Source organism: Macrobrachium nipponense, chromosome 6 (assembly GCF_015104395.2).
Source record: "Macrobrachium nipponense isolate FS-2020 chromosome 6, ASM1510439v2, whole genome shotgun sequence".
NCBI lineage: Eukaryota > Metazoa > Arthropoda > Malacostraca > Decapoda > Palaemonidae > Macrobrachium > Macrobrachium nipponense.
Window position 1 is genome coordinate 27,593,805 of NC_061108.1, and position 23,365 is coordinate 27,617,169.

The following is a 23,365-nucleotide window of genomic DNA, read 5'->3' on the forward strand; positions in this document are numbered from 1 at the left end:
CATGCTATAAATACTTGTAAACTGTATCTTAATTCACTGTACTGTAAACTCTCATAGATGACTGCCTGTGCGCTGTCGACACGTTAGAGGAATAAACCTAAGACAAATGAAAATCTTTACATGTCCTTAGGAAACTTAATACACCAGCTACATGCTGACGAGAAAAAGATAATAAGAAGAATTGAGAAGATTCTATATAAATTAAATGCCGTTGAAACAGCTATTGTATTCAATGCTACTGCCCTCAGAGAAGGCCTCCTTCCTAATAATAATAATAATAATAATAACTGTAATTACAAAATTCATATTATGTGATAGTATTTTAAATAAATACAATACTAATCTATCCATGTCACTTTTAATTAAGGCTAACTCTCCCTCTCTCTCTTTTGCCACACAAGATAATAATGTCATAGTGGTAACTCCCTCCCTCTCTTTCGCTGGAAGTGTTATAAGTATTTTTTGAGAGAACAGAGAGATAAACACACACTCTCTCTCTCTCTCTCCTACCGAGATGAAAGAATTTTTATGGTACTAGTATGTAAAATGTTTATTGATAATAATAATAATAATAATAATAATAATAATAATAATAATAATAATAATAAAACTGTAATTACAAAATTCATAATGGTAGTATTTTAAGAGATGAAAATGACCTTTCCATTTCACTTTGTAAGGATGACTCCTCTTTCTTACTGAGATGAGAGAATTTTTATGGTAGATGCATGTGTTTATTACATTTTCATATAATAATAATAGTAATAATAATAGAAGTAGTAATAATACAATAACTAATTTCAAATGAAAATTCTTCCCTTTGTCTTTTTCTGTATCAATTTCCTACCTTCTCCAAATCCCACTCCAGACGCTCGGAGCTGGGAAAGTTAAAAATCAATGCCATACCAATGGTTTTTAAACGAATTTAATGGTTTTTATGTAATCTCTCTCTCTCTCTTACTGAGATGAGATCATTTTCATGGACATGTATGTAATAAGTTTATCATTAATATTTTCCAATAATAATACTATAACTGTAATTACAAAATTCATATGTGAGTATTTTAAATACAATAATCATTCCATTTCACTCTTTTAAATACTGTAAGGACAACTCTCTCTCTCTCTCTCTCTCTCTCTCTCTCTCTCTCTCTCTCTCTCTCTACTTGTCATAGTGGTAACTCTGTCTCTCTTGGCTGCAAGTGTTATAAGTACATATGTAAGTATATACCTTTAAGGGTACTAATGTTTAGGATTACTTTGAAATTATATTAATACAATCTCTAAGATTAATACAGTATTATGATAATAATTTAAGGTAAATTTGATGCAGGATGTTACATAAGGTATACATTTGGTGTTTCTATTTCTTCCTTCTTTTATCTCTCTCGCTCTCAGCAAAAGAACTGAAAGACAGACAAACATAATTGCACAGTCTTTTCTTTCTCTCTTCTCTGGAGAAATATATGTATTTATGGGAGGAGAAAAAAAGTGTTGCCTACAGACGTTCATCTCAATCTATTGAAATCGTAAGGAGTTATTCTCTCTCTCTCTGCTATTGGCTGTTTATATATTTCTAATGGTAAAATGTTTAAGATGACTTTAAAATGATATTAATAATACTAATTCAATGGTATATTTGATGTAGGATATACTTTAAGTAGAAATTTGGTATTTGAACTTTCAAGATAGGCAGATATAGGTATTTTTAGAAGGGAGTTTGAACTATTTGCGGGTTTGAGCTATTCGCTTGGGTGTCTGGTACACATCTCCCGCGAATACGGGGGAAACACTGTATGATAAAAAGGCAGCTTTTGAAACTGCCCTTCACGTTATCAAATACGTACAATGTTTTTTCATGTTCGTTCTTGTAAGCCGCCGTCTGCAGCTCTTCCGAAAATATAGAGTTAAAGAGTGCAAATTTAGCGACCGATGTATCGATTTTTTAAATGTTTATGCTTTTATGTTTAAAATGTTTATGAAAATATATTACGTATAGGGTACTTTTTTGTACATAAATATGGTACAAATTAAGGCAGCCTTTGTAACTACACTCCACGTTGTCAGGGGATGTTTTTTCATGTTCGTTCTTGTCCGCCACTGTTCCGAAAAATGCATGATGTTATTTTATTAATTATTTCCTTGAATCCTTTAAAAAGTTATATATTACTTCACTGTATCCAATGATATTGTATGTATTCTCATATTTGTATTATAAAATCAGCTGATGGCGAATACGAGTTTGTTTCGCCATAACGCAATTCTGAGTGAATTCTCTTGCTTCTGGTTGGCATAAACAAATATCTAGATACTTGACTTATATGAGACAAGGTTAATTTTTCCTTATACAACGTGTTTTTAGGTGGAAATATGAATTGAATATGTCTCATTGTGAATGGGAACAACTTTTTTTTCGTTAACAGATTACGTTGGCGCCATGTTTATTGCATAAAAAAATTAAGTGATTCTGTTCGCAATTCTCCTTTATATCATCTTAATACGAACTTTACGTTATTTATCTTATATCGGCGTGGAACCAACAGTAAAATGTTTTAATTCAAGTACAGTAGTTTTGATTAAAATGATTTTATCTCCATTTTATCTACGGTTGTGTTTGATGGCATACACTTACTGGAGTTTTATCCTTGTTGCCGATGTACGATAATAGTCATTAGCAGCTTGAACAGTTTTCTCAGCTTCAGTTATAACTAGGTTTAAATTTAACAATATATTTCCTGATTGATCTTTAAACTATATTGATCTTTGATCTATAGCGAAGAAAGTTATTACATTAAGATATCTCGGTTCTATTCTATACATAATGCCATTTATAACAACTACGGTAATAGTGTACTGTAGAACGATGTTTGAAATACAAGCCAGACGGATGTTATCCAATTCGGTTGTACTTAGAAAAAAAAGTAGTTTCTCGTTCAGTTGTTCATGGCTGTACATGTTCACGCAACGAGTATAACGTTAAAACAATACTTTCATCATTCTCTTTTGCTGTTATTGAACTTATGTAACTAGAAGATGGATAAAGTTAGGCTATTGTAATTTGGTCTCATAAAATCGGACTATCGTAAGACGAATTATCGTAACTTGAACACTACAGCTACTTATACACTGTATAAACCTTATTATATCCAAGGCCTTGATTATATCTTTACATACTCTAGACACCCAAAGGATTAAAGCTAGGCTTTTTTCACTTTACAGTATTTATAATGCTATAATGTACTGTACAGTAAATTCTATAGTACTATACTGCATAAATATAATTTTACTTATTGCGCCATTGTGGGATTACGGCGCCTTTGACCGGTGTAGAGTTTCGAAAGAAGGTGTGCAGCGGCCGTAGGCTTTAAAATAGCTTAGCGTCAGCGGCAAGGAACGGAACCCCTGCTGCTACCGAGGGCCACCTGTAACCAGTTTAAAAAACATCGTTCTGTTTTGACCAAATGCACATTATCCTTACTGAAGATTAGGGAGTTGTGGAATCTTGGTGAGTGGGTAGCAGTTCATCGAGCATAAAAAGTAAGGCCTATTACACTTCTTTTGTTTTTATAAATAAACAATGGATGTGCTTAGGATTTCACAGACAAAATTGGACCTATGTGTAAGAAATGCGCTTGTGGCAAAACAAATATAATTCTGTTATGAATATAATTTGATTTGTTATAATCAGTTCTATGCATTATTCTTTTAGGGTTTAAAAATATTAGTAAATATTTGTTCATTTCATCTTTTTTGGTGAGTGGTCCTTGACCAATCTTCACCTGATCTACGCATGCATTGCCAGATATCACAAGATTCCTTGCTTTCATCTGTTTTTTAACCAGATCCAGTTAGGCGCTAGAAATTATCCCATTGTTAAGAACTCAGGTTTGTAGCTATGAAAAATACAAATTGTTATAGAAAATTTTTCATTTCTTTTCCCATTTTATAAAGATCATGAATTATGTTAACTTGTGCATCTGCCAGTGTAAATGTGTGAAATGTGTTGGGTTTTTACTCAAGAGTTATGGCATTGTCATTAATAAATAGTACATTTTACGTATTTGATATATAATTTTTTTTCCAGTGTTCTCCAGGAGGTGGCTTTGGCCCTGTGTCAGATGATGGCTATGGTGTTTCATACATGCTCCCAACTGAGTACAACATTTTCTTCCATGTCTCCTCAAAGAAGTCATGTTCCTCCACAGACACTCGGAAATTTTTAGACATCTTGTTCAAGAGTATGGATGACATGAGACTACTTTTTGATAATTCCAATCTCGAAGATGATAACAGCTAATTTCACGCTTTGGGTAAATCTTGCTTTACATAATTTAGCTTCTCTTTTTCATATATCTAGTTTAGAATAATACTCAAGTCTTTCATTATTGTAAATGTATATAATATACATGAAAGCAATATCAATGCAATTGTTAGGAGAATATTTACAGCATAAAAAGCAGGCTAAATAACTTGACAGTTCTGTAAATTTTAGCTTAAGCCTACTTTCTTAACTTGACAATCTTCATATTCAGCCACTATTCTCAGGAAAACAAGATTTTGATTTTTCGGGTATCTTATTGCACATTCTATATGAAGTATTGATAGTAAATGTTTACTGATATGTATTTAGAAAATATTGTGTCAGTCATAAAGATTGGCAGCTTCTTTAATTGCAGGGCAGTATAAGCATTCCATACTGGACAATTACAAGCTGGGCTGTCTATATAAGAGTTGCTTTTAAGCAATGCAGGGTTGATAAACAATTTGATAATTACACTGGCATAGAATCAGATTCCATAAAGAGTGTTATTTGAATTCTGTGGACAAATTATTAAGACAGGAATTAGAATTCACTGAGCAGTTTAAAAAAGCATGCAGGTACTTTTAAGATATTATTTGTGATATTTTAAAGGAACATTTTGGCTGATTTTTAGAAGCATGAAGACAATTAGATTGAACTCTACATATGCTGCCCCCTTACATAATTTAACCCAGTCAAGCGTTTAAACAAAGTATCTTCACTATTTGAAAACTACCAGAAATACGGTAAGGAATCATTGTAATAATCTTTATCTTTGATATTAATTTAAAACAGTTTTAAGAGAATTTATGGGCTACATTACAGGAAATTTTATATCAGCCTTTGTGTTAAAATTGGTGACCATTGGATATGAAAATGAGTCATACATAAACTGTTTAGTGTGGTTCATGAGCTACAGTTTTGGTTTGTGAAATAATTCTTTTGCTGCTTCAAGTGTCTAGCAAGGATATTAAATTATTCAGTGGTATGAAACATGACTGTAAAGTACTTTCTACGAGGTGAGCAGAAATCAAACTTTTAAATTTTTTTAAGAAGTTATTTATGATTACTATAATTGTTTATCCAGACCACTGAGTTGGTATAGTGTTGAGCTGGCCATAGAATTTTAGGTAAATAAATTTGGCAAAATGGGCTTGCTCTTTATCAGAATAACTATTTTGAAGATCTTTACATATAAAGCAGTCCACTGTATTTTACAAGTACGGTAGTACATAGGATTTTTATGAGTTCTTTCTGTGATATACAAATTGATGAAAGAAACTACAAATGGAAATGTGAAATCTTCAAAATTATTTAATTTCTCACTGGGTAAATCATTGTTGTACTATTATGTTGGTTATTACTGTTGCTCTGTGACAATACAAGTGTTATTACATAATGTCTTATAGTACTTATCATTTTTTTAAGGTCATTTACTAAGTTGAGAATTAGTTTCTTAATTTTCAAAATACTTGTAACCTTTTGTTGTTGGATGGTATGGTGTGAGTTTGTTTTGCATACCATACTTTAAGTATACAGTGGTCTCCCCGTATTCGCGGGGGATGCGTACCAGACCCCCCCGTGAATAGTTAGAACCCGTGAATGTTTGGAACCCCTATGAAAATGCTAAAAACAGCCTATTTTTTTAGTTATAACTTAAGAAAAACCACTAAAAATTTTCATACTTGGTTTTTTTAATAGTTTTATCACAAAAAGTGCATTTTATGATGAAATTCATAAAAAAACCAGGAATTTGTGGATATTTATCATAGAAAAATACTGCGAATGCATGAATTTTCCGCGAATAATGCGGGGAAACATTCCCCAGAGAAATCCGCGAATGTGTGAGTCCGCGAATCTGGAGAACGCGAATACGGGGGTCCACTGTGAACCAGTTATTTTACATATACATTTATATGACTAAAGCTGGAAAACCAGAAGTCTCAAAATTAACAAAATGGCAGTGAGATGTTAGCTAAATAAGTTAGTCACCACTTCACTCATTGCAACTTGTTTTCTACTGGTCAGGGTTCATAAGAAACCTATGATTATGCTTTTGGTCTGCATTTACCTTCACTTGTGAATCTTTGATGAAGAACACACACACACACACACACACACACACACACACACACACACACACACACACACACACACACACACCCCCCCCCCCCCCCCCCACCCCCCCCCCTTGGAGGATGTGAGATTAGCAATACAATGATTGCAGACAGTTCTGTTGTGGAACAGGATTTGTGCTACTCACTCAGGAATGCATAACAGCTCTCTAGTTGCCTATGAAGATAGCTAATGAAAGATTTGTTTCAAGTCTGTTACATTTAGGAAATTAATGAAAAATTTGATTTACAGTATTTTTGTTAATATGCTTTCACTGCCTTTGTAGATAAATGTTTTTCCCGTCTCACAGCGTTTGTGAGTATCTGATTATTGTGCTTTTTAAATGTTGTATATCTGTCCATTAATGCTCACTTTTGATCTCTGATAGACACTTTGACTGCGTTATTGATTTTGGTTCAATCTTACTCTTTTTATTGATCTACATAGCATTCATAACATTTTAATGGGTGCATTTACATAAGAGTTCATGTTTAACAATTTCCTTGTTTCCTCAGATATCCATAATCTGCATGTAAGCCATTCTCCTGAATTCAAAGATGGATTCATCTGACGTGAAAAATAAGTAATAAGAATGCATGCATCATTAACAAATCATTTTGTAATTTGTGAAAATTGCAATTATTCACCATTTGCATTCTGGTAATCTTTAGTATCAGAATCATCTGATGGTTGAGTGTTAATGAAATTATTATTACTCTGTGTTGTCAAATGAAAGCTGACTGATTACTATTTTGACACTGTCGCTTCCAGTAGTATTACACAGTTGCAAAGTGAAACCTAATTCAGATATATATATTTTGTAAATTAACATAGCTGGGATAAAATTGCTGCTTGAATTTATCTATACATGCAGTAAATTTCAAATAAAGTATAGATGTGATTTCACATATTTTGGATGTTGCTTTCACCAATTCCCTAAACATTTTACAGCTTGCATATTATTTGTTTCTTCAGCTGCTAGGACCAACCTCCAGCTTAAATTTGGCTGTTTATTTCAAGACCACCTGCTCCTTTGTGTAGATTATGAATACAGATTTTTTTAACCTAAGGAAGATTTTAACAAGTCAGCAACTATACTGCAATTCTTCATAAACATGCAATAGTTAATGTAACTAACGATAGCAAAGGTGTTTCTTGATTCAGTTGTTCATGTCTGTACTTCTTGTTTGTTCCAGTGCATTATGTATGAATTGCTAAATGGTTAATAATTACAAGAAATAATAATGAATTATCAGACAAGCCATGTCATAATGTATGACAGCTAGTCAAAAGCTAATTTATACTCGTATGTGCATTATCAATGGAATCTATGGAAACCCAAGTGTGTTGAGGCATATTTAGATTCCTATTACAGTACTGGCACTAATAATCATACCAGTAATACTACTACTAATAATAGTATACTTGCATTAGTAATGTTTAAATAAATAGAATTATTAGTCAGGCCAGGTAGCATTGACCATCTGGGGTAAAACTAGCCTACAGTAGTGAGCATTTAGAATAAAATTAGTTAGACCCGGAAGTGATTTTTTGGAGCCATCCTTTAGAAAATTGAAGAATTTTACACGCACAAAGAAGTCATAGAAGATTGGAAAGGAGTGCTGTTGTCCTTCAGGCTGGTATTGGATGTTTTGTCTGTGCACGGTTTGCTTTTGGTAATGAGACCTAGACATAAATTCATTGCTTTTGAGAATTATCTGAAGTAACAGAGATTTATATTTTAGTTAAAATATGAAAATTGTATTGTGTGTATTATTCTTGCAGGTTTCTGCTAGACAACCACCAATACATTTTTGGTTCATATTATTGGCTGGATTAAATTTGTAATAATTAGGCATATGTATATATTTTTTTAATTTTTAATGATGTCTGGATGATTATTTAGGTTACAATGTGCAACTTTATGAAGAAAGAGATAAAATTCTAGGTCAAACTGAGTTTTTATGCTTAGTAGAAAGACTGATAAGATGAGGCCTAAACATCCTTCATCCTATTTCTTAGTATCATACATTAAGAGAACTCATTCATATAGAGTTAAATATTTGTTAAAATGCTTAAACTTGTGAATGGTATTTATAAACTTGATGAAGTAAAATAAGCAAGAGCTTGAAAAGTGAATTTTGCCTATTTATTATAAATCTATTAAAATAATAAGAATTATTTTTGTCAATTTCAAGGTGCTCTACTTAACTTGAGATTAGAGGCAGTATTTGTATATTAGGACCAATTACAAATCAAATTTAGTTCATATGTTTGAGTGGTACTGTATTTCTATAAAGTTAGTCTCTCTCATTCATGGGAATTTACAAGAAACACAATGTAGTACTTCTGTCCTTTTGCAAGTTATGCCTCTAAAAACTTGATATCTTGTATAATGCAATAATGAAATTTACATTTTGAAGAACAGGTAAGCTTCAAAAGATTGGAAAGAGTATTTAGTTCAATATGGTTAGTCAATATGTGTGGTTTCTCTATGTAATATCTAAGCTATAAATATGTTTGTCTATGTAGTATCTAAGCTATAAATATGTTTCTCTATGTAATATCTAAGCTATAAATAATATCCATGTATTGAAAGGATATATAACTGATATAATTTGTCAATAAGATATTTATTACCATATTACAAACCCTTCGGGCCAGTCGTGTAAACTGAAAATGTCAACACAGTGGTTTAATCAAGTTCTGCAGTTATAGTAATAACAATCACCTTGTACAATTTTGATTAAATATTATAATTTGTGACTATTCACCTTATTAATTTTTAAAAATGCTGTAATTTTTATATAGTCTATAAAGAAACAAGCCTTTAGTGGAACCTTATGAAAACTCAGTGGTCTGGTTAAATTATTAAGTACGTACTAGTCTAGTTAAATTACCTAAGAGTTGCAGTCGCTATAATACTATTAATAATAATTAGTGTTTGATCCTAACAATTTTTTATGCACTTTGTCAAAAATGCTCCCAAAATGCAGTAATTTTATAAAGACTTCCAGAGCACAATCTGTGCTGCATTACTTCTAATTAAAAGGAATTTTAAACTTTGAAAACAATTGCAGTTCTATCCTGAATCGTTAATTTGCTTTTGAACATGCAAAGTGTGATGGAAACATTAATGATGCATGATAAAAAAAAAGCTTGATACTGGTGCCCAAACCAAATTCAATTTGTTAACATCCGATCCCTTCTTATCCTTCAATATACTGTATTAATCTTCAAAGAAATATATACCTACTGTGCATGTTGTAAGCTATAACACATTTCCTGATTTTTTCCCCTTTTTTTTATGGCATGATTAATAAAAAGTTCAGGAAAACAAACCAGCAAGCCAAAGCAGTTATTTGCAAAGATGTGGATAATTGCAAATATTCTCATTTTCTCATTGGTGTATGCAGGGAGGAATCTTTCAAATCTTGTTCATGACAATACAGTGTTGTAAGAATAAGCTTGGAGAATCAGGAAATAATGACCTCATAAGTGTATATCAGATCTTTACTTGATAATAGTATACAGTGGTACCTCGAGATACGAGTTTAATTCGTTCCAGAACCGAGCTTGTAAGTCAATCGGTCGTATCTCAAACGAATTTCTCCCATTTAAAATAACTGAATTCGATTTAATCCGTTCCGGATCTATGAAAAATCCCCAAACCATTGTAAATTATGAATAAAGATATGTTTTTATATACCAAATAAACATGTATAATTAACAAATACATAACAAAATATGAAATAAAGAAATAAAAGAGTTATTTAGCATAATAGTCTTACTTTGGAGACAGACGAGTGCGGCTAATGAAGGTGAACGGCGAGGAGGAGGGAGGGGGAAGGGATGTAGGCACTCTAGACACGTACGTAAACGGTGCTTTTTTAGAACTTAAAACTATTTTCGTAACTTTAAAACTAAAACTACACTTTCCTTATTTCAAATGAAAGAAAAAACTTAAAACAATGCACTTAACTTTAAACTTAAACTAAGCTTAACATTTGCGAGTTCAATCACTCGTACGCCACGCTCATGTTTTTCTATTATTTCTTGCTTTAGTTCTATCGACATCATCCTCTTCTTCCTGTCACCATTGTCCTTAGCACTCACTTTCTTCGGGCCCATGATCAACACACAAAAAAGTTCAGTAATCACGCAAAAAAAAAAAAAAAAAAAAAAGAAGAAGAAGAAGAAGAAGTACAGCGCACAAGATACACTTTGATTCAAGCGGGTAACACGTGCAAGTGAGCGAGAGATGCTCTCGGATGATGCTCGACCCTGCGCGCCAACTAGCGGGACGCTCCGGAAACACGGCTCGTATCTCGGATTTGAATGGAAATATGGCCCGAGCTCTGGCTCGTATCTCAAAAAACTCTTATGTTAGGCTGCTCGTATCTCGAGGTACCACTGTATATCAAAACCCACAACTACCTTGGGTTATGTGTCATGATAGGTCAGGGACAGATCATTAAATCTTCAGCTATCTGCGTTACACTGCCTACATAAAATAGTGAAAAGTTGGGGACACCTAAGAGTCATAGTGGAGATATTGATTATTAAAAGCCCTTCAGTGCTCTTAAGCTAAGTAAATGCTGTGACTACTGCTTTCTTCAAGTTAAAATTTGCCTAATTTAAAGTTTTAAAAGGAAATTAACATGCCTAATTTAAAGTTTTAAAAGGAAATTAACATAGGTATATATTTTAACAAAATATTACTTCAGCTCTCTATAATATTCAGTTACAAATAAATGCATTTCAGTGTGATATTACCAAAGATGACCAAAGATGGCTGTATTTAACTATTCTCGAGCTGAGAAAAAGATGATGTCACCATTTCATTCACCCTTCATAATGGGTACTGTAACAGTACAGAACTACATACCAAGGGTGAAATTTCTAGTCTAGTGTCGGCTTGCTGACCATTTATGAAGTATAGTTGTACAGTACCAAAATTTAAACAAAGGATAACACTTATGTTACTTTTACGTTCACAGTATGCATTTTTATTAGGCAGTCCCCGGTCATGGTCAGGGGTTCTGTTCTTGGCGGGGTGATGATAAGTGTACATGGATTAACTCCCAATACCTTTAATAAAACTTTTTAAGATTCATCTTTATGCAATTTATTGATTTTTGATAAATTACACAATTATGAACGAGTTGAAAAACAAATATCAGGTTAAGTTTAGGTAATTGTAAGTTTCTTTTATTAACTGACAAGGTGAATTTTAAACAAATTCAGAGATGGACACAGAAAGGGTACTATTACCTAATACTGCAGTAGTAATTCCCTATGCATATTTCATCCATGTAGAACATGGATGCAATAATTCATGTAATGATACTAACAAAAACCAAGTTATCCTGCAGGTCTGTTTCATGCAGTGTAAAAAAAATGTGAATATTATTTTAATAAAAAGCAAATGGGAAAGTTATTGTTTGGCATACTACTAATATTAATTTTGAAATGTGCTTTGTGTGGATTATGAAAAACTGTCTTGTGGTACCAAAGAAATATATATCTCATCAGAAAATGACTGGTCTCTGCATTACCAAAGGAAATGATATAACTACATATGGATGCAACCAGCAGATACTGTGGTGTGTAGTTGAACACCTTACCATAATTGTGATTGCTCTGCATCATAGGAATGTAATACGTGTACTTGATTGCCCGATTGATATAGTAGTAACTTTTGTTAAGTTTGAGGCAAAAACCTTATGGATACAATATCTAATCTAATGTTTTATGTTGTGCAAGATTAATTTTATAATTTATGTAATACGTAATTTAAAAATTTAATGGTTTACGGTGGCCCCAGCCTCCTAACCCAAATGATATTTAGGGATCAACTGCGAAATACTAGCAGCTCCACATCCAAGTCAACATCAAAATATTTTTGCTATTCATAATTTTATAATAAGCACAGTATGGCAGTACGTATTACGTTGTAATTTTTAAAAAACCAAATTTGGTATAAAATTCTTTGGCTACAGTATACTATAGTTACTTAATTCATAATTACAGTGGGAATACAAGTCCTTTAAGAGTATTCTAGCAAGTCCATCTAAAGTCCCATATATATGGAATATGATTATAATTATATATAGTACAGGCTTCATATTAAGAAAGTTATGATCTTTACCATCAGATGCTGTTTGATTCATATGATCAAGTCAGTGAACTGCAGGTATGCACGAGGAATTTTGAAATACAATGCTTTCTGTATCTTGCAAAACTTATTTTTTTATAAATTTATAAGTTATAAAGCACTGTACTAATACGACGACGTTATATATGTTTCAAAGTAGATATTTGACTAGTGTTTAAACTTCCTTCTTGAACATTTTACTGGTTGCAAGCCCTGATAACTACTCTGACAGGGACAGTTTGTAATTTCCAACACGTATATTAATGATATGTTTAATGACTTTCAAAGTATTTTGAATAAATTCATATGTTGTTAGTATAAGCAAATGTATATTCAACAGTTTCAAATTATTTACCTTGTGAAAAAATGGCAGGCAATGTATAAATGCATTGCAAAAATCTTGAGTGAATGTGACAAATGTTTAACAGTGACAACATAGGATAATTATGATATATTTAAGCAGTGTTAAAATAAAATAAGTTGGTAAGTTGCCTAAGCCTACTGTATGTCACCCTCACTCACACAAGTGTTTAATATGGTAGAAAAGGAGATACATCATGAATTTAACTCTTGAAAATGTGTATGGTTTAACTGTAAATTTCACTGCTTGTCTAAATATATTTAGAAATACAGTATTTAAATTGTATTTAAATCTGTCAAAAGCATTTAAAACTTATCTTGATGAAAACTGCTAAAACTAATAATCAGCAAAATTTAGGTTGAATTAATGTGTGAAAAGATTTGTAGGCCCCAAAATACTCCATATTGCTTTTGTAATTGATATCTTGGTATTAAAATTACCTACAATAATTCTATTCCAGATTTCACCTGGTCTTTAGTAACCAAAAATGTATAAAAGCTGAAGAAAATTTTTGATTTTTGGATTACTGAAAAATATTCCATATTTTTATATAAAATCTTAAGAAAATGTTAGATTTTTGGATTGAAATATATTCCATATTTTTATTTGATACTGTAATATATTCCATATTCTTATTTGAGAGTAGTAAGTGCTGGCAAAGTTCCTTGCAATTTTGTATAAAATCTGGAGAACATTTTTGATTTTTGGATTGAAATATATTTCATATTTTTATTTGATACTGAAATATATTCCATATTCTTATTTGAGAGTAGTACGTACTGGCACAGTTCCTTGCAAGTTTGTAAAAGTGTGTCAGTGTCTTTCATATGTTATTTGGCAGCAATAATGTCAGGTTTGTAATCTGAGTCACCCTAGTAATAAATAATAACATTCAGAACCAAATATATATGAAGACCTACCCAAATTGAAAGGTCAACTAGTTCTTGCAAGTAATGATGCTGAAAAAAAAATACAGTAAATGTATTACACAGATGTAAATATACATGACAAGGCTTAAGAGAGCCTTGGTTTAATTTTTGCATTTTATAATGTTCCTTCTACTTAATGTTAACCCTCAGCTGTTAAAAATATCAGGGACAGTGGATGATACAAATAAAAAGAAAGGTAAATATAAGTGTCAGATTACTGTGAGTGTATATACTGTACATATATATTTTGTTTCTATTTCAAACTATACTAGAATTAGAACTGGGAGTCATACCACAATTTTAACATTTTCCTCTTTGCCTTATTTCACTATTCTCTCAGTGTGACTATTTTGTGTAAAAGGATGTTTTACTGTGCTACATATTACTGTAGAATACATTGATTGTTGTTTGTCTTTTAATGGAGATCTACTATGTTTAATAGAGTTTTTGTTCAGGATTAAAATGTTTTATTCCATGATGCACCATGTTCTGTTTGGTGTTTTTAAAGAAATGGAAAATGCACTACGTGAAAATATCAGCAGAAAGGAGCTGCTATAATTATACTTTGTACAATGAAAGAATCCTCATCTGTGTCTGGGAAACTTTTTAAATATTTCATTCAGGGAAACCTTAAAACAAAATCGTTTTTACCTATCTGATTTTAGACAATTTTCCAAAATTATAAGCATGTAATATGCTACATATGTAAAATAATCTGGACAGATTAGTAACCTAGAATAAGACTGAAGAAGTTTTGCCTTGTGATTATTACTTTAATATAATTTTGTAGTATTTAGCCCAATTCAGTATTAGAAATTAACTTTGCGGTTATCAACAGAAGTGAGGGAAATACCATTAATTAGTAGCCTTACAACTGCAAATTTGAAAAAGTAAGCGTGTCATTTATCTACTTTAATTTCCACTCCAGTCGTAAATATGCCATGATAACATTTAATCTCCTAGGTCTTTACTTTTCTGTATTTTAAAAAAATCTTTCGATATGCCTTGATGTTACAACCATTTGTCTTGTAAGAGCTTATATTTCAATTTATTGCCAACATCCATGTATAAAATCAACTGAAGATTAAATATCTTCTAAATTTTGAAGTACTTTATAATAAACTGCTCTTCTAATACTGTATTTCTTTGTGTTCAGAGAACTTTTAGTCTTAAGTGTGTCTTCTCTTTAGCATTTTAAGAATTATCATCGTCATATAATAGTATGACAATTTCCCTTTATCAAGATTCTTCTGCTACATATGTATATTTAAAACTCCTATGTGATAAGGTTTGCATGTTCAAAGATTGATGACTACAGACAGTTTTCATCAGTGAAAATTGATGAATATTTATACTGTATTTACTGGCTACATGATTTTTTATACTTCAGTACATAAGAATACTTGATGAAAATTCTCAGAAAAATTTTATAATTTTTGTATTTTTTTATACTTATGATAATAGGAATTTATATTCAGAAAATTTTTTTAATAATTAAAATCTTTACTTTTACATTTAAAGTACATTACCTAAAATGTAAACTACGTTTGCATGAAACTGCAACAGTTTTATTTCCAGTAATATTCAGTAAATTTTCTTGTACACTTACAGTTAGTCATGTTAATGTTAATTTGAAAGTGTTCCATTTTAGGCTGCTAGATGCTAAATAAAATGTGACTTCCATATCAGGACAATTTATTTTTTCCTGATAATTGCATCCTTACTTGACATCAAGATATAAAGTCAGCCTTAAATATCACAGTCAGTTTGCCTCAGATTCAAATTATTCCAAGGTGTCAAGGTGCCCTAAAATGACAAATTTTTAATTTTGTATTTTTCATAGCTAACAAACTTGAGGGCTTAACATTAGGATAAATCTGGTGCCAGCTGGAAACCAGTTAGAAACAATAAAAATCTGTAAATGCAAGGGATCTGTGACATCTGGCATTCAATACGTAGTTGAGGTGTAAGTGAATCAGAGACCACACTTGAGCCTAGTGATGCTTTAGTTTTTTTTCCAACCCAGGATAAAACATAAGAGGCGTGGCTGGAGGTGGGCAGTCAATGTTAAGGCCTCAGGTTTCTTAGCTATGAAAAATACAAATTAATTAAAAATTTGTTCATACATGGAACAAACCTTCGGTCTTAACATTCAGATAGCCTTGCACTTGGAGGGAGGTATGAAAATCCTGAACTGACTGGAAGTTTGGCACACCTGATCATTCTTCTTTACAATGAGAATTCTAAAGAAGAGGACCAAAGCCATTGAGATGTTAGATATGTGGATATCTAACACACAGACCACAGGGCTTAAATTCACTGCATATACAGGCAGTCCCCGGCTTACGACGTTCCGAGGTTACAACGCTTTTCAATTATATTTATCAGAAATTATTTCCAGGTTTCCGAAACATGTTCCAGGGTTACGACGCTTACAACGCTGATCTGGAAGAAGAAATATGACTCCAAAAATGCAAAATAATCAATATTTGAAGGATTTTTGATGAAAAATGCAATAAGAATGCAGTTTTCATAATTTTCAATGCACCCAAAGCATTTAAAAGTAAGGTTTTCTTAGAAATTTTTGATGATGTTTGACCTTACAGTGATTTTTGGCTTACAACACATCTAAAGAATGGAACCCCCATCGTAACCCAGGACTCCCTGTATACTGAACCATGTCAGCCACAAGAAAGGGGTACGTAACAGTATGACTACAGCACTTGCCTGCATCAAGCCAATTCCAGCGTATGATGTGTGTATTCTTCAAACAACCCGCAGGTATTAAAAAAAAAAAAAAAAAAAAAGACAAGAACTATCCTGCCAGGGGCACTTGATGAGCTACACTTGTTCATTAGCCACCACCAGACCCAAGGGCAAAGAGTCCAAGGACCCGTGGACAACAACATTCATGTAGAAGAAAGTGAAAGTGATTTGATGCAGTCAGGAACCAGCATTCAAAATTCTATGAAGAGATAAGCTGCTCTTAACCCTCTTGCACACAGGCCAAAAATGTAAGGGTGTTAGGTACACAACTTTTCCCCTGGGCCGAAAAAAACACACTCATGGAAAAGGTTTTTGGTAAAATTCAGTATGTTCAAACTATAACTGATATACACTTCTGGTTAGTATTATTATGGCAGCAAATGATTGAATTATTTCCTAAAACAATTGGAACATCTTTACGAGGCTTAGAAATAATAAAAACGATGTGATGAACATGAAATTTTTAAGAAAAATCGTACACATTTTTTGGAAATAATCATGAAAAATATAATACTTAGGTTAGGGGAGTTTGTTTTATAACTAAATTGTGTAGAAATGTTTGACCTTTCACGTGGAAGCAACAACTTTGCTATAAATGTGTTTGCTAATGATCTGGAATTGATTAAAAAATGCTAATATTTTACAGAGTGTAATTTTCAGATTTTCCAACCTACTTATGTTGATGTTTTGTATTGTAGCTGAGTAAGCTAGTGGCATCGGGTTTGCATTCCCTTTGAGATTCATCATACGTTTTCTATGATTGACACATTTTTTTCGTGAATTTTTCCTGAAAATAACTTACATACTGTGCACTTGTGTGTTTACAACATAATACTGACCATGGAGCTCTCTCACTCTTCCAAGGAAGACAAGGTCATAAGGAAAACTGTTTCCCAAGTTAGTTTCCTGTAAGACTATTGATGAAGGGGCTCAAATGGAGCTTGAGTGAGACTACTCAGTACCAGAGTAAAGATCCCATGTGTAGGTGGTTTGAGTTCTCTAGGTGAACAAGACTGTTCAAAGCCCTTGAACTACATAGAGAATTCTCAGGGTGAACTGATATCCCTATCTTTCAGAAGAAGAACTAATCATAAGACAGGTCTATTAGCTATTGACAGCATAAACAGAAAGAGTTTCTTCTTCTAGGAAAGATCCAGAGGATCATTGTCTACTGACCAGAAATTCTGAGTGGAGAAGCCATACATCTGAGTCGTTGCCCCGCAATAAAGATCTCTTGCTCGAAAGAGATACTGTTGGGATTGTCCCAAATGAATTTAGCAACACCCAATCCCTGAAATGACATGCGAAGCATACACTACCCGCTTACCTTGACATGCAGCATGCACTCTTGTCTTTATTTCCATATTTTGGTGTGGTTTGAAGAATCCTAATTGTAGATTTGCTCAACTTTATTAGGCTTGTAACACAGTCTCATGCATAGGATAAGAGGGAGTTCTCAATACATTTTCCTCTCCAAAGATAACTCTTTATGGAGCAAACCTTTTTGAATGTATACCGGTCTTCATGTCCAGGAAGCTTTGTCTTCCCGCTTCCACGTCTAGCAAGCAGTAACTTACTTCATGTGTTAATGTTGGAGGGAAGTATGTATGGAGGGAAATCTGAACAGGAAAAAACATCAACTTACATTACTAAGGAGAAAAGGGACAGGAATACAAAATACACTTTCCAAAACTTATTTACATTTTCTATATCCTCTCCCAGAAAAAAAGTGCAAATCGGTTGCACATTGACAAAATAACTTCCCTACATATACTTACACTGACACTATTAAAAATAAAAGTCTTCCAAGAACATATTACAACTTTAGTTCATGAGCCCATAACTTGACTCTGTTACATCCTACAACAGTGGCAGTATGACGCAGACAATGGACATTTATGTCCTCGGGCTGATTCAAACTACGAGAATCATTTGGCCCCACCAAGTACTTCAACGTTATGAGCAGAATTGTTTTCAATCCGATTTAAATCACTATTTTGAAAACAAGGATACAAATGATTAATAGAGTGGTGTACAACAACACCATCACCTATCTTCAGTTTGATGCTTCTGACCTTGTCACCATGTCCCTTTATTAACTCTAGCACCCTACCTAATACCCAGTAAGGACGAGATTTATTCAACAATTTAACTAGGACAATTTCGTCAATGGAAATCTTGTCGTTCCAACTGACTTGGTTCAACAAATAGCTGACGCACCACAGCTCCTTAACCCTTAAACGGCGAAACGGTAAAAAAAAATTGTCTCCCGTGTGCCGGAGGTGTTTCAGAGTGAGCGCGGAAGCGGAAAAAATATGTTTTTCAAAAAATCACAGCGCGCTTAGTTTTCAAGATTAAGAGTTCATTTTTGGCTCCTTTTTTTGTCATTGGCTGAAGTTTAGTATGCAACCATCAGAAATGAAAAAAATTATCATTATCATATATAAATAATGCGATATATACCGCAAAAATGAAATTTCATATATAATTGTATTCAAATCGCGCTGTGCGCAAAACGGTTAAAGGTAACAAGTTACTTTTATTTTCGTTGTAATGTACACTAAATTGCGATCATTTTGGTATATAACACATTGTAAAACGATAAAAGCAAACACAGAGAAAATATTATATCACAAAATAATGCAGGAATTCATAACGCGCGGACGTAAACAAATATTTTTTCAAAAATTCACCATAAATCTAAATATTGTCCTAAGAGACTTCATATTTCTTTCAAAATGAAGACAAATGATTGAATATTACTATACTGTAAGAGTATTAGCTTACAATTGCAGTTTTCGACCATATCTGACGAGTTAAAGTTGACCGAATGTCGAATTTTTTTATATATATATTTTTATATGCAATTATTTCGGAAATAAGAAAAAGCTACAACCTTCAAATATTTTTCGTTTTATTTCTACATGAAATTGCGCACATTTTCATATATAAAACTCTATGAAATGCCTAATATGAAACGGAGCAAATATTCCTAGAATGGGAAGTACGCATTTTGGAGATTTGTGGCGAGGAATCTGCGCGCGGAGGGAAGGAAAGATTTTTTTTTTTAAATTCACCATAAATCTAAATATTGTGCTAGAGACTTCGAATTTGTTCAAGATGAAGATAAACATGACGGAATATTACTAGGACTGTAAGAGTTTTAGCTTTACAATTGCGTTTTTCGACCATTTCGGTAGAGTCAAAGTTGACAACAAACGTGGTTTTTTTCTATTTATCGTGATTTATATGCAAATATTTCAAAAATGAGAAAAGCTACAACCATCAATTATTTTTGTTTTGTATTCTACATGAAATTGCGCACATTTCATATATAAAACTTTATGTAAAGGCTAATTTAAATGGTGCAAACATTACCACAATCGCACGTATGATTTTTTCGGAAGAGTTACCGCGCGGATGTAAAGAAAATGTTATTTTTTTCATAAATTCACCATAAATCGAAATATTGTGCTAGAGACTTCCAATTTGTTGCAAATTGAAGGTACATGCTTGAATATTAAACTTTTGTACTAGAATATAAGCGTTTTAGCTTACAATTGCTTTTTTTCTTTTGACCATTCGGTAGTCAAAGTTGACCGAAGGTTGAAATTTTGGCAATTATCGTTATTTATATGAAAATATCTCAAAACTGATAAAAGCTACAACCATGGGTTGTTTTAAGTTGTATTGTGCATGAAATTGCGCACATTTCCATATATAAAACTTTATATAACGGCTAATTTTAAAATGGTGCAAACATTACCACAATCGCATGTATGATTTTTTTCGGAAGAGTTACCGCGCGGACGTAAGGAAAAAGTTTTTTCATAAATTCACCATAAATCAAATATTGTGCTAGAGACTTCCAATTAGTTGCAAAAAATTAAGGTAAATGATTGAATATTACTAAAATATAAGAGTTTTTAGCTTACAATTGCGTTTTTGTTTTTTTCGGACCATTTCGGTAGAGTCAAAGTTGACCGAAGGTTGAAATAATGGCAATTATCGTTATTTATATGAAAATATCTCAAAACTGATAAAAGCTACAATCATGAGTATTTTATTGTTGTATTCTACATAAAAATGCGCACATTTTCATATATAATACTTCATGGAACGGTTAATTTACAATGGTACAAAAATTATGTCAAAGTGACAAAATAATTTCAGAGATGTGTCACAGATACTTTTTAGTGCGGCAAGAAAGAAATTCTCGCTTGCGCGCCTGCGTAACGATTGTAAACAAAACAACACCTTGATCCGTGAACTCCCAGCATCCCCCAAGGCGCGTGATTCAAAAGTTTTAGGCTGGTAGGCCTATAAGTATTTTTCCGCGAATTTAAAAAAAACTTTTGTAAGTCGACGTAAAATACGTCCAGTCGGCACACGAGACAAAAAATGTCGACGTAAAATACGTCCAGTCGGCAGTAAAGGGTTAAAATGGACATCTCACCTCTAGAAGGCAACGTGTACATAAGGGTATCCCTGGAAATGGGAACACAATCCCATATGGGAGCTTCACTGAGTCTGAGTATAACATTACAATTTGAGTCAGCTTTCAGAAAACAATTAGGGGTTATTGTTTCTAAATCATTATCAGAAGAACGTAGGATAATGGCCTAGAATTAAATGCCTTTTGAACATCAGTAATGACAGTCAACAAATCAAAATAAGGCAACTTAGAACATCCAATAGTTTTGTACAAACAAAGCTTCAGTGTCTAAACTACTCCTGCGTGGCACCCATCAACACAGAGGAATTTTGAGATATTGTATATCACAAACCTCAAAATTAGCCTTATAATCATCTGACAATAAAGCTCTCTGCAATACTTCTCAGCCAGCAACAAAGGACTTGGCTTTGTCACTATACAAGTGTGAAGGGATCCCATCATTAGTAAATCGAGTGAACAAAAGAACAAACTAAAGGGTGGACATATCAGGAACCACCTCTGTGCTTAGCACGGATACTTGAACATGAACAGTAACATATACATTTTTACATATTTTACTTCTTTGTCTCTCCCAAAGGTGACCAGTGAAGTCCACACCTGTGTGTTGGAAGGGCTTCATTATATTTATTCTGTGCTCTGGCAAATTTGTCATTCTAGGGTAACAGAAGGAAAGACTATTGAATTTGTGACAGGTAATGCATTTAGTACTTAAAAATGTTCTTAACCCTTAAACGCCTGAGGGGTATAATAAAAATCGTCTCCTGTATGCCTAAGGGGTCTCAGAGTGAGCGCCGAAACGGAAAATTTTTTTTTTTCAAAAATTCACAGCGCGCTTAGTTTTCAAGATTAAGAGTTCATTTTTGGCTCCGTTTTTAGTCATTGCCTGACGTTTAGTATGCAACCATCAGAAATGAAAAAAATATCATTATCATATAAATAAATAATGCAATATATGATAGCGCGAAAAAACAAAATTCATATATAATTGTATTCAAATCGCACTGTGAGCAAAATCGGTTAAAGCTAACGAGTTAATTTTTTTTCGTTGTATTGTACACTAAATTGCAATCATTTTGGTATATAACACATTGTAAAAAAGATCAAAGCAACACAGAGAAAATATTATCAAATATGATGCATGAATTCGTAACGCGCAGATGTGAGGACTGATGGGGTGACGATCATGTGACCAGCGTATCCCCGCGAAAAAAGATCACGAGGAAAACGCAGGCACAGCCTATGTAGGCTAACCGACATAACATCCAACAAATACATAAACAAAATAAAATCAATTACTTAAAGCTAAAAGAAAATCATGCTTTAACACGGGGTGGGGAAATGAAAATAAAACCTCTTAAAATATAAAACCGCTATGAAGGAAGGTCACCCGATAACGGTGGGCACAAAAGGGGAAATCCTACTTGCCTACTGACATGCCTACTGACAAAACGATAAGAAACGGCAGGCAGACGAAAAGAAAAAAGGGAAAAATATCTGAATGAAATATACCAAACTTATACGGTGAAAGAAACGTGCTCGAATGAAGACCCCCGTGAAAAACATGAAAATAATGAAAATAACAAAAACATAAACGAAAATAGGATCGACTTAATACTGCCATCCAAGAAATAAATAAATATATGTACCGAAATATCACATGTTACAAGCAGAGAGGAAGACCACTCGAAATCGGTACAATTCAAGGGTAAGCCGTAAAGGCGACTCGCCGCCCGCCCGCTACTTAAAAGTGACGCCTAACAAAACCCTAAATAAAGGCAAAACGAAAGGCAAATTCACTCCCTAAATATTGAAAAAGGGCGGAACCAGTACTTAACTTGGGTGAAGAGGTAGATTGACGATCCATAACCAAGAATAAAAATAAAAGAACAGATAGCTATATTTGAGCGTGCGAACACGATATGGCTATCGAAAAGTATGACGTCACAGACGCCTTCAACGGGGTAGCTAGGTGTGACCTATGGGTCGGCTCCCCTTATTTAGGGTCTTTTGATGAGGAAAAGGCTAATTGGAGGGGTTGCTGTGGTAGTGTTTAACACTCGCCCCAGTTTTATACCGACACCTTTTATATAGGTGAGCGAGTCAGAGGCTTCTGACATGTCCAATTTAGCAGTTCTCTGGTATTATAGCAATATTTTACGTCAAAATCCCTTTTTCAAAAATTCACCATAAAAATATTTTTCTAGAGACTTCCAATTTGTTTCAATATGAAGATAAATGATTGAATGTTACTATACTGTAAGAGTTTTAGCTTACAATTGCA

At 33.0% G+C, this 23,365-nt stretch overlaps 1 protein-coding gene across 2 annotated transcripts in view; it reads left to right on the forward strand.

Moving 5' to 3' along the window:
- LOC135216048 (carnitine O-palmitoyltransferase 1, liver isoform-like) overlaps positions 1 to 11,223 on the forward strand; it is a 201,343-nt gene extending 190,120 nt beyond the window's left edge. For both annotated transcript variants that reach the window (XM_064251017.1, XM_064251019.1), the window contains one exon: positions 4,085 to 11,223. In XM_064251017.1, the coding sequence (XP_064107087.1) occupies positions 4,085 to 4,297 (213 nt within the window). In that variant the 3' untranslated portion in view covers positions 4,298 to 11,223. The remainder of the gene's footprint in view (positions 1 to 4,084) is intronic.
- The last annotated feature ends 12,142 nt before the right edge of the window (positions 11,224 to 23,365 follow it).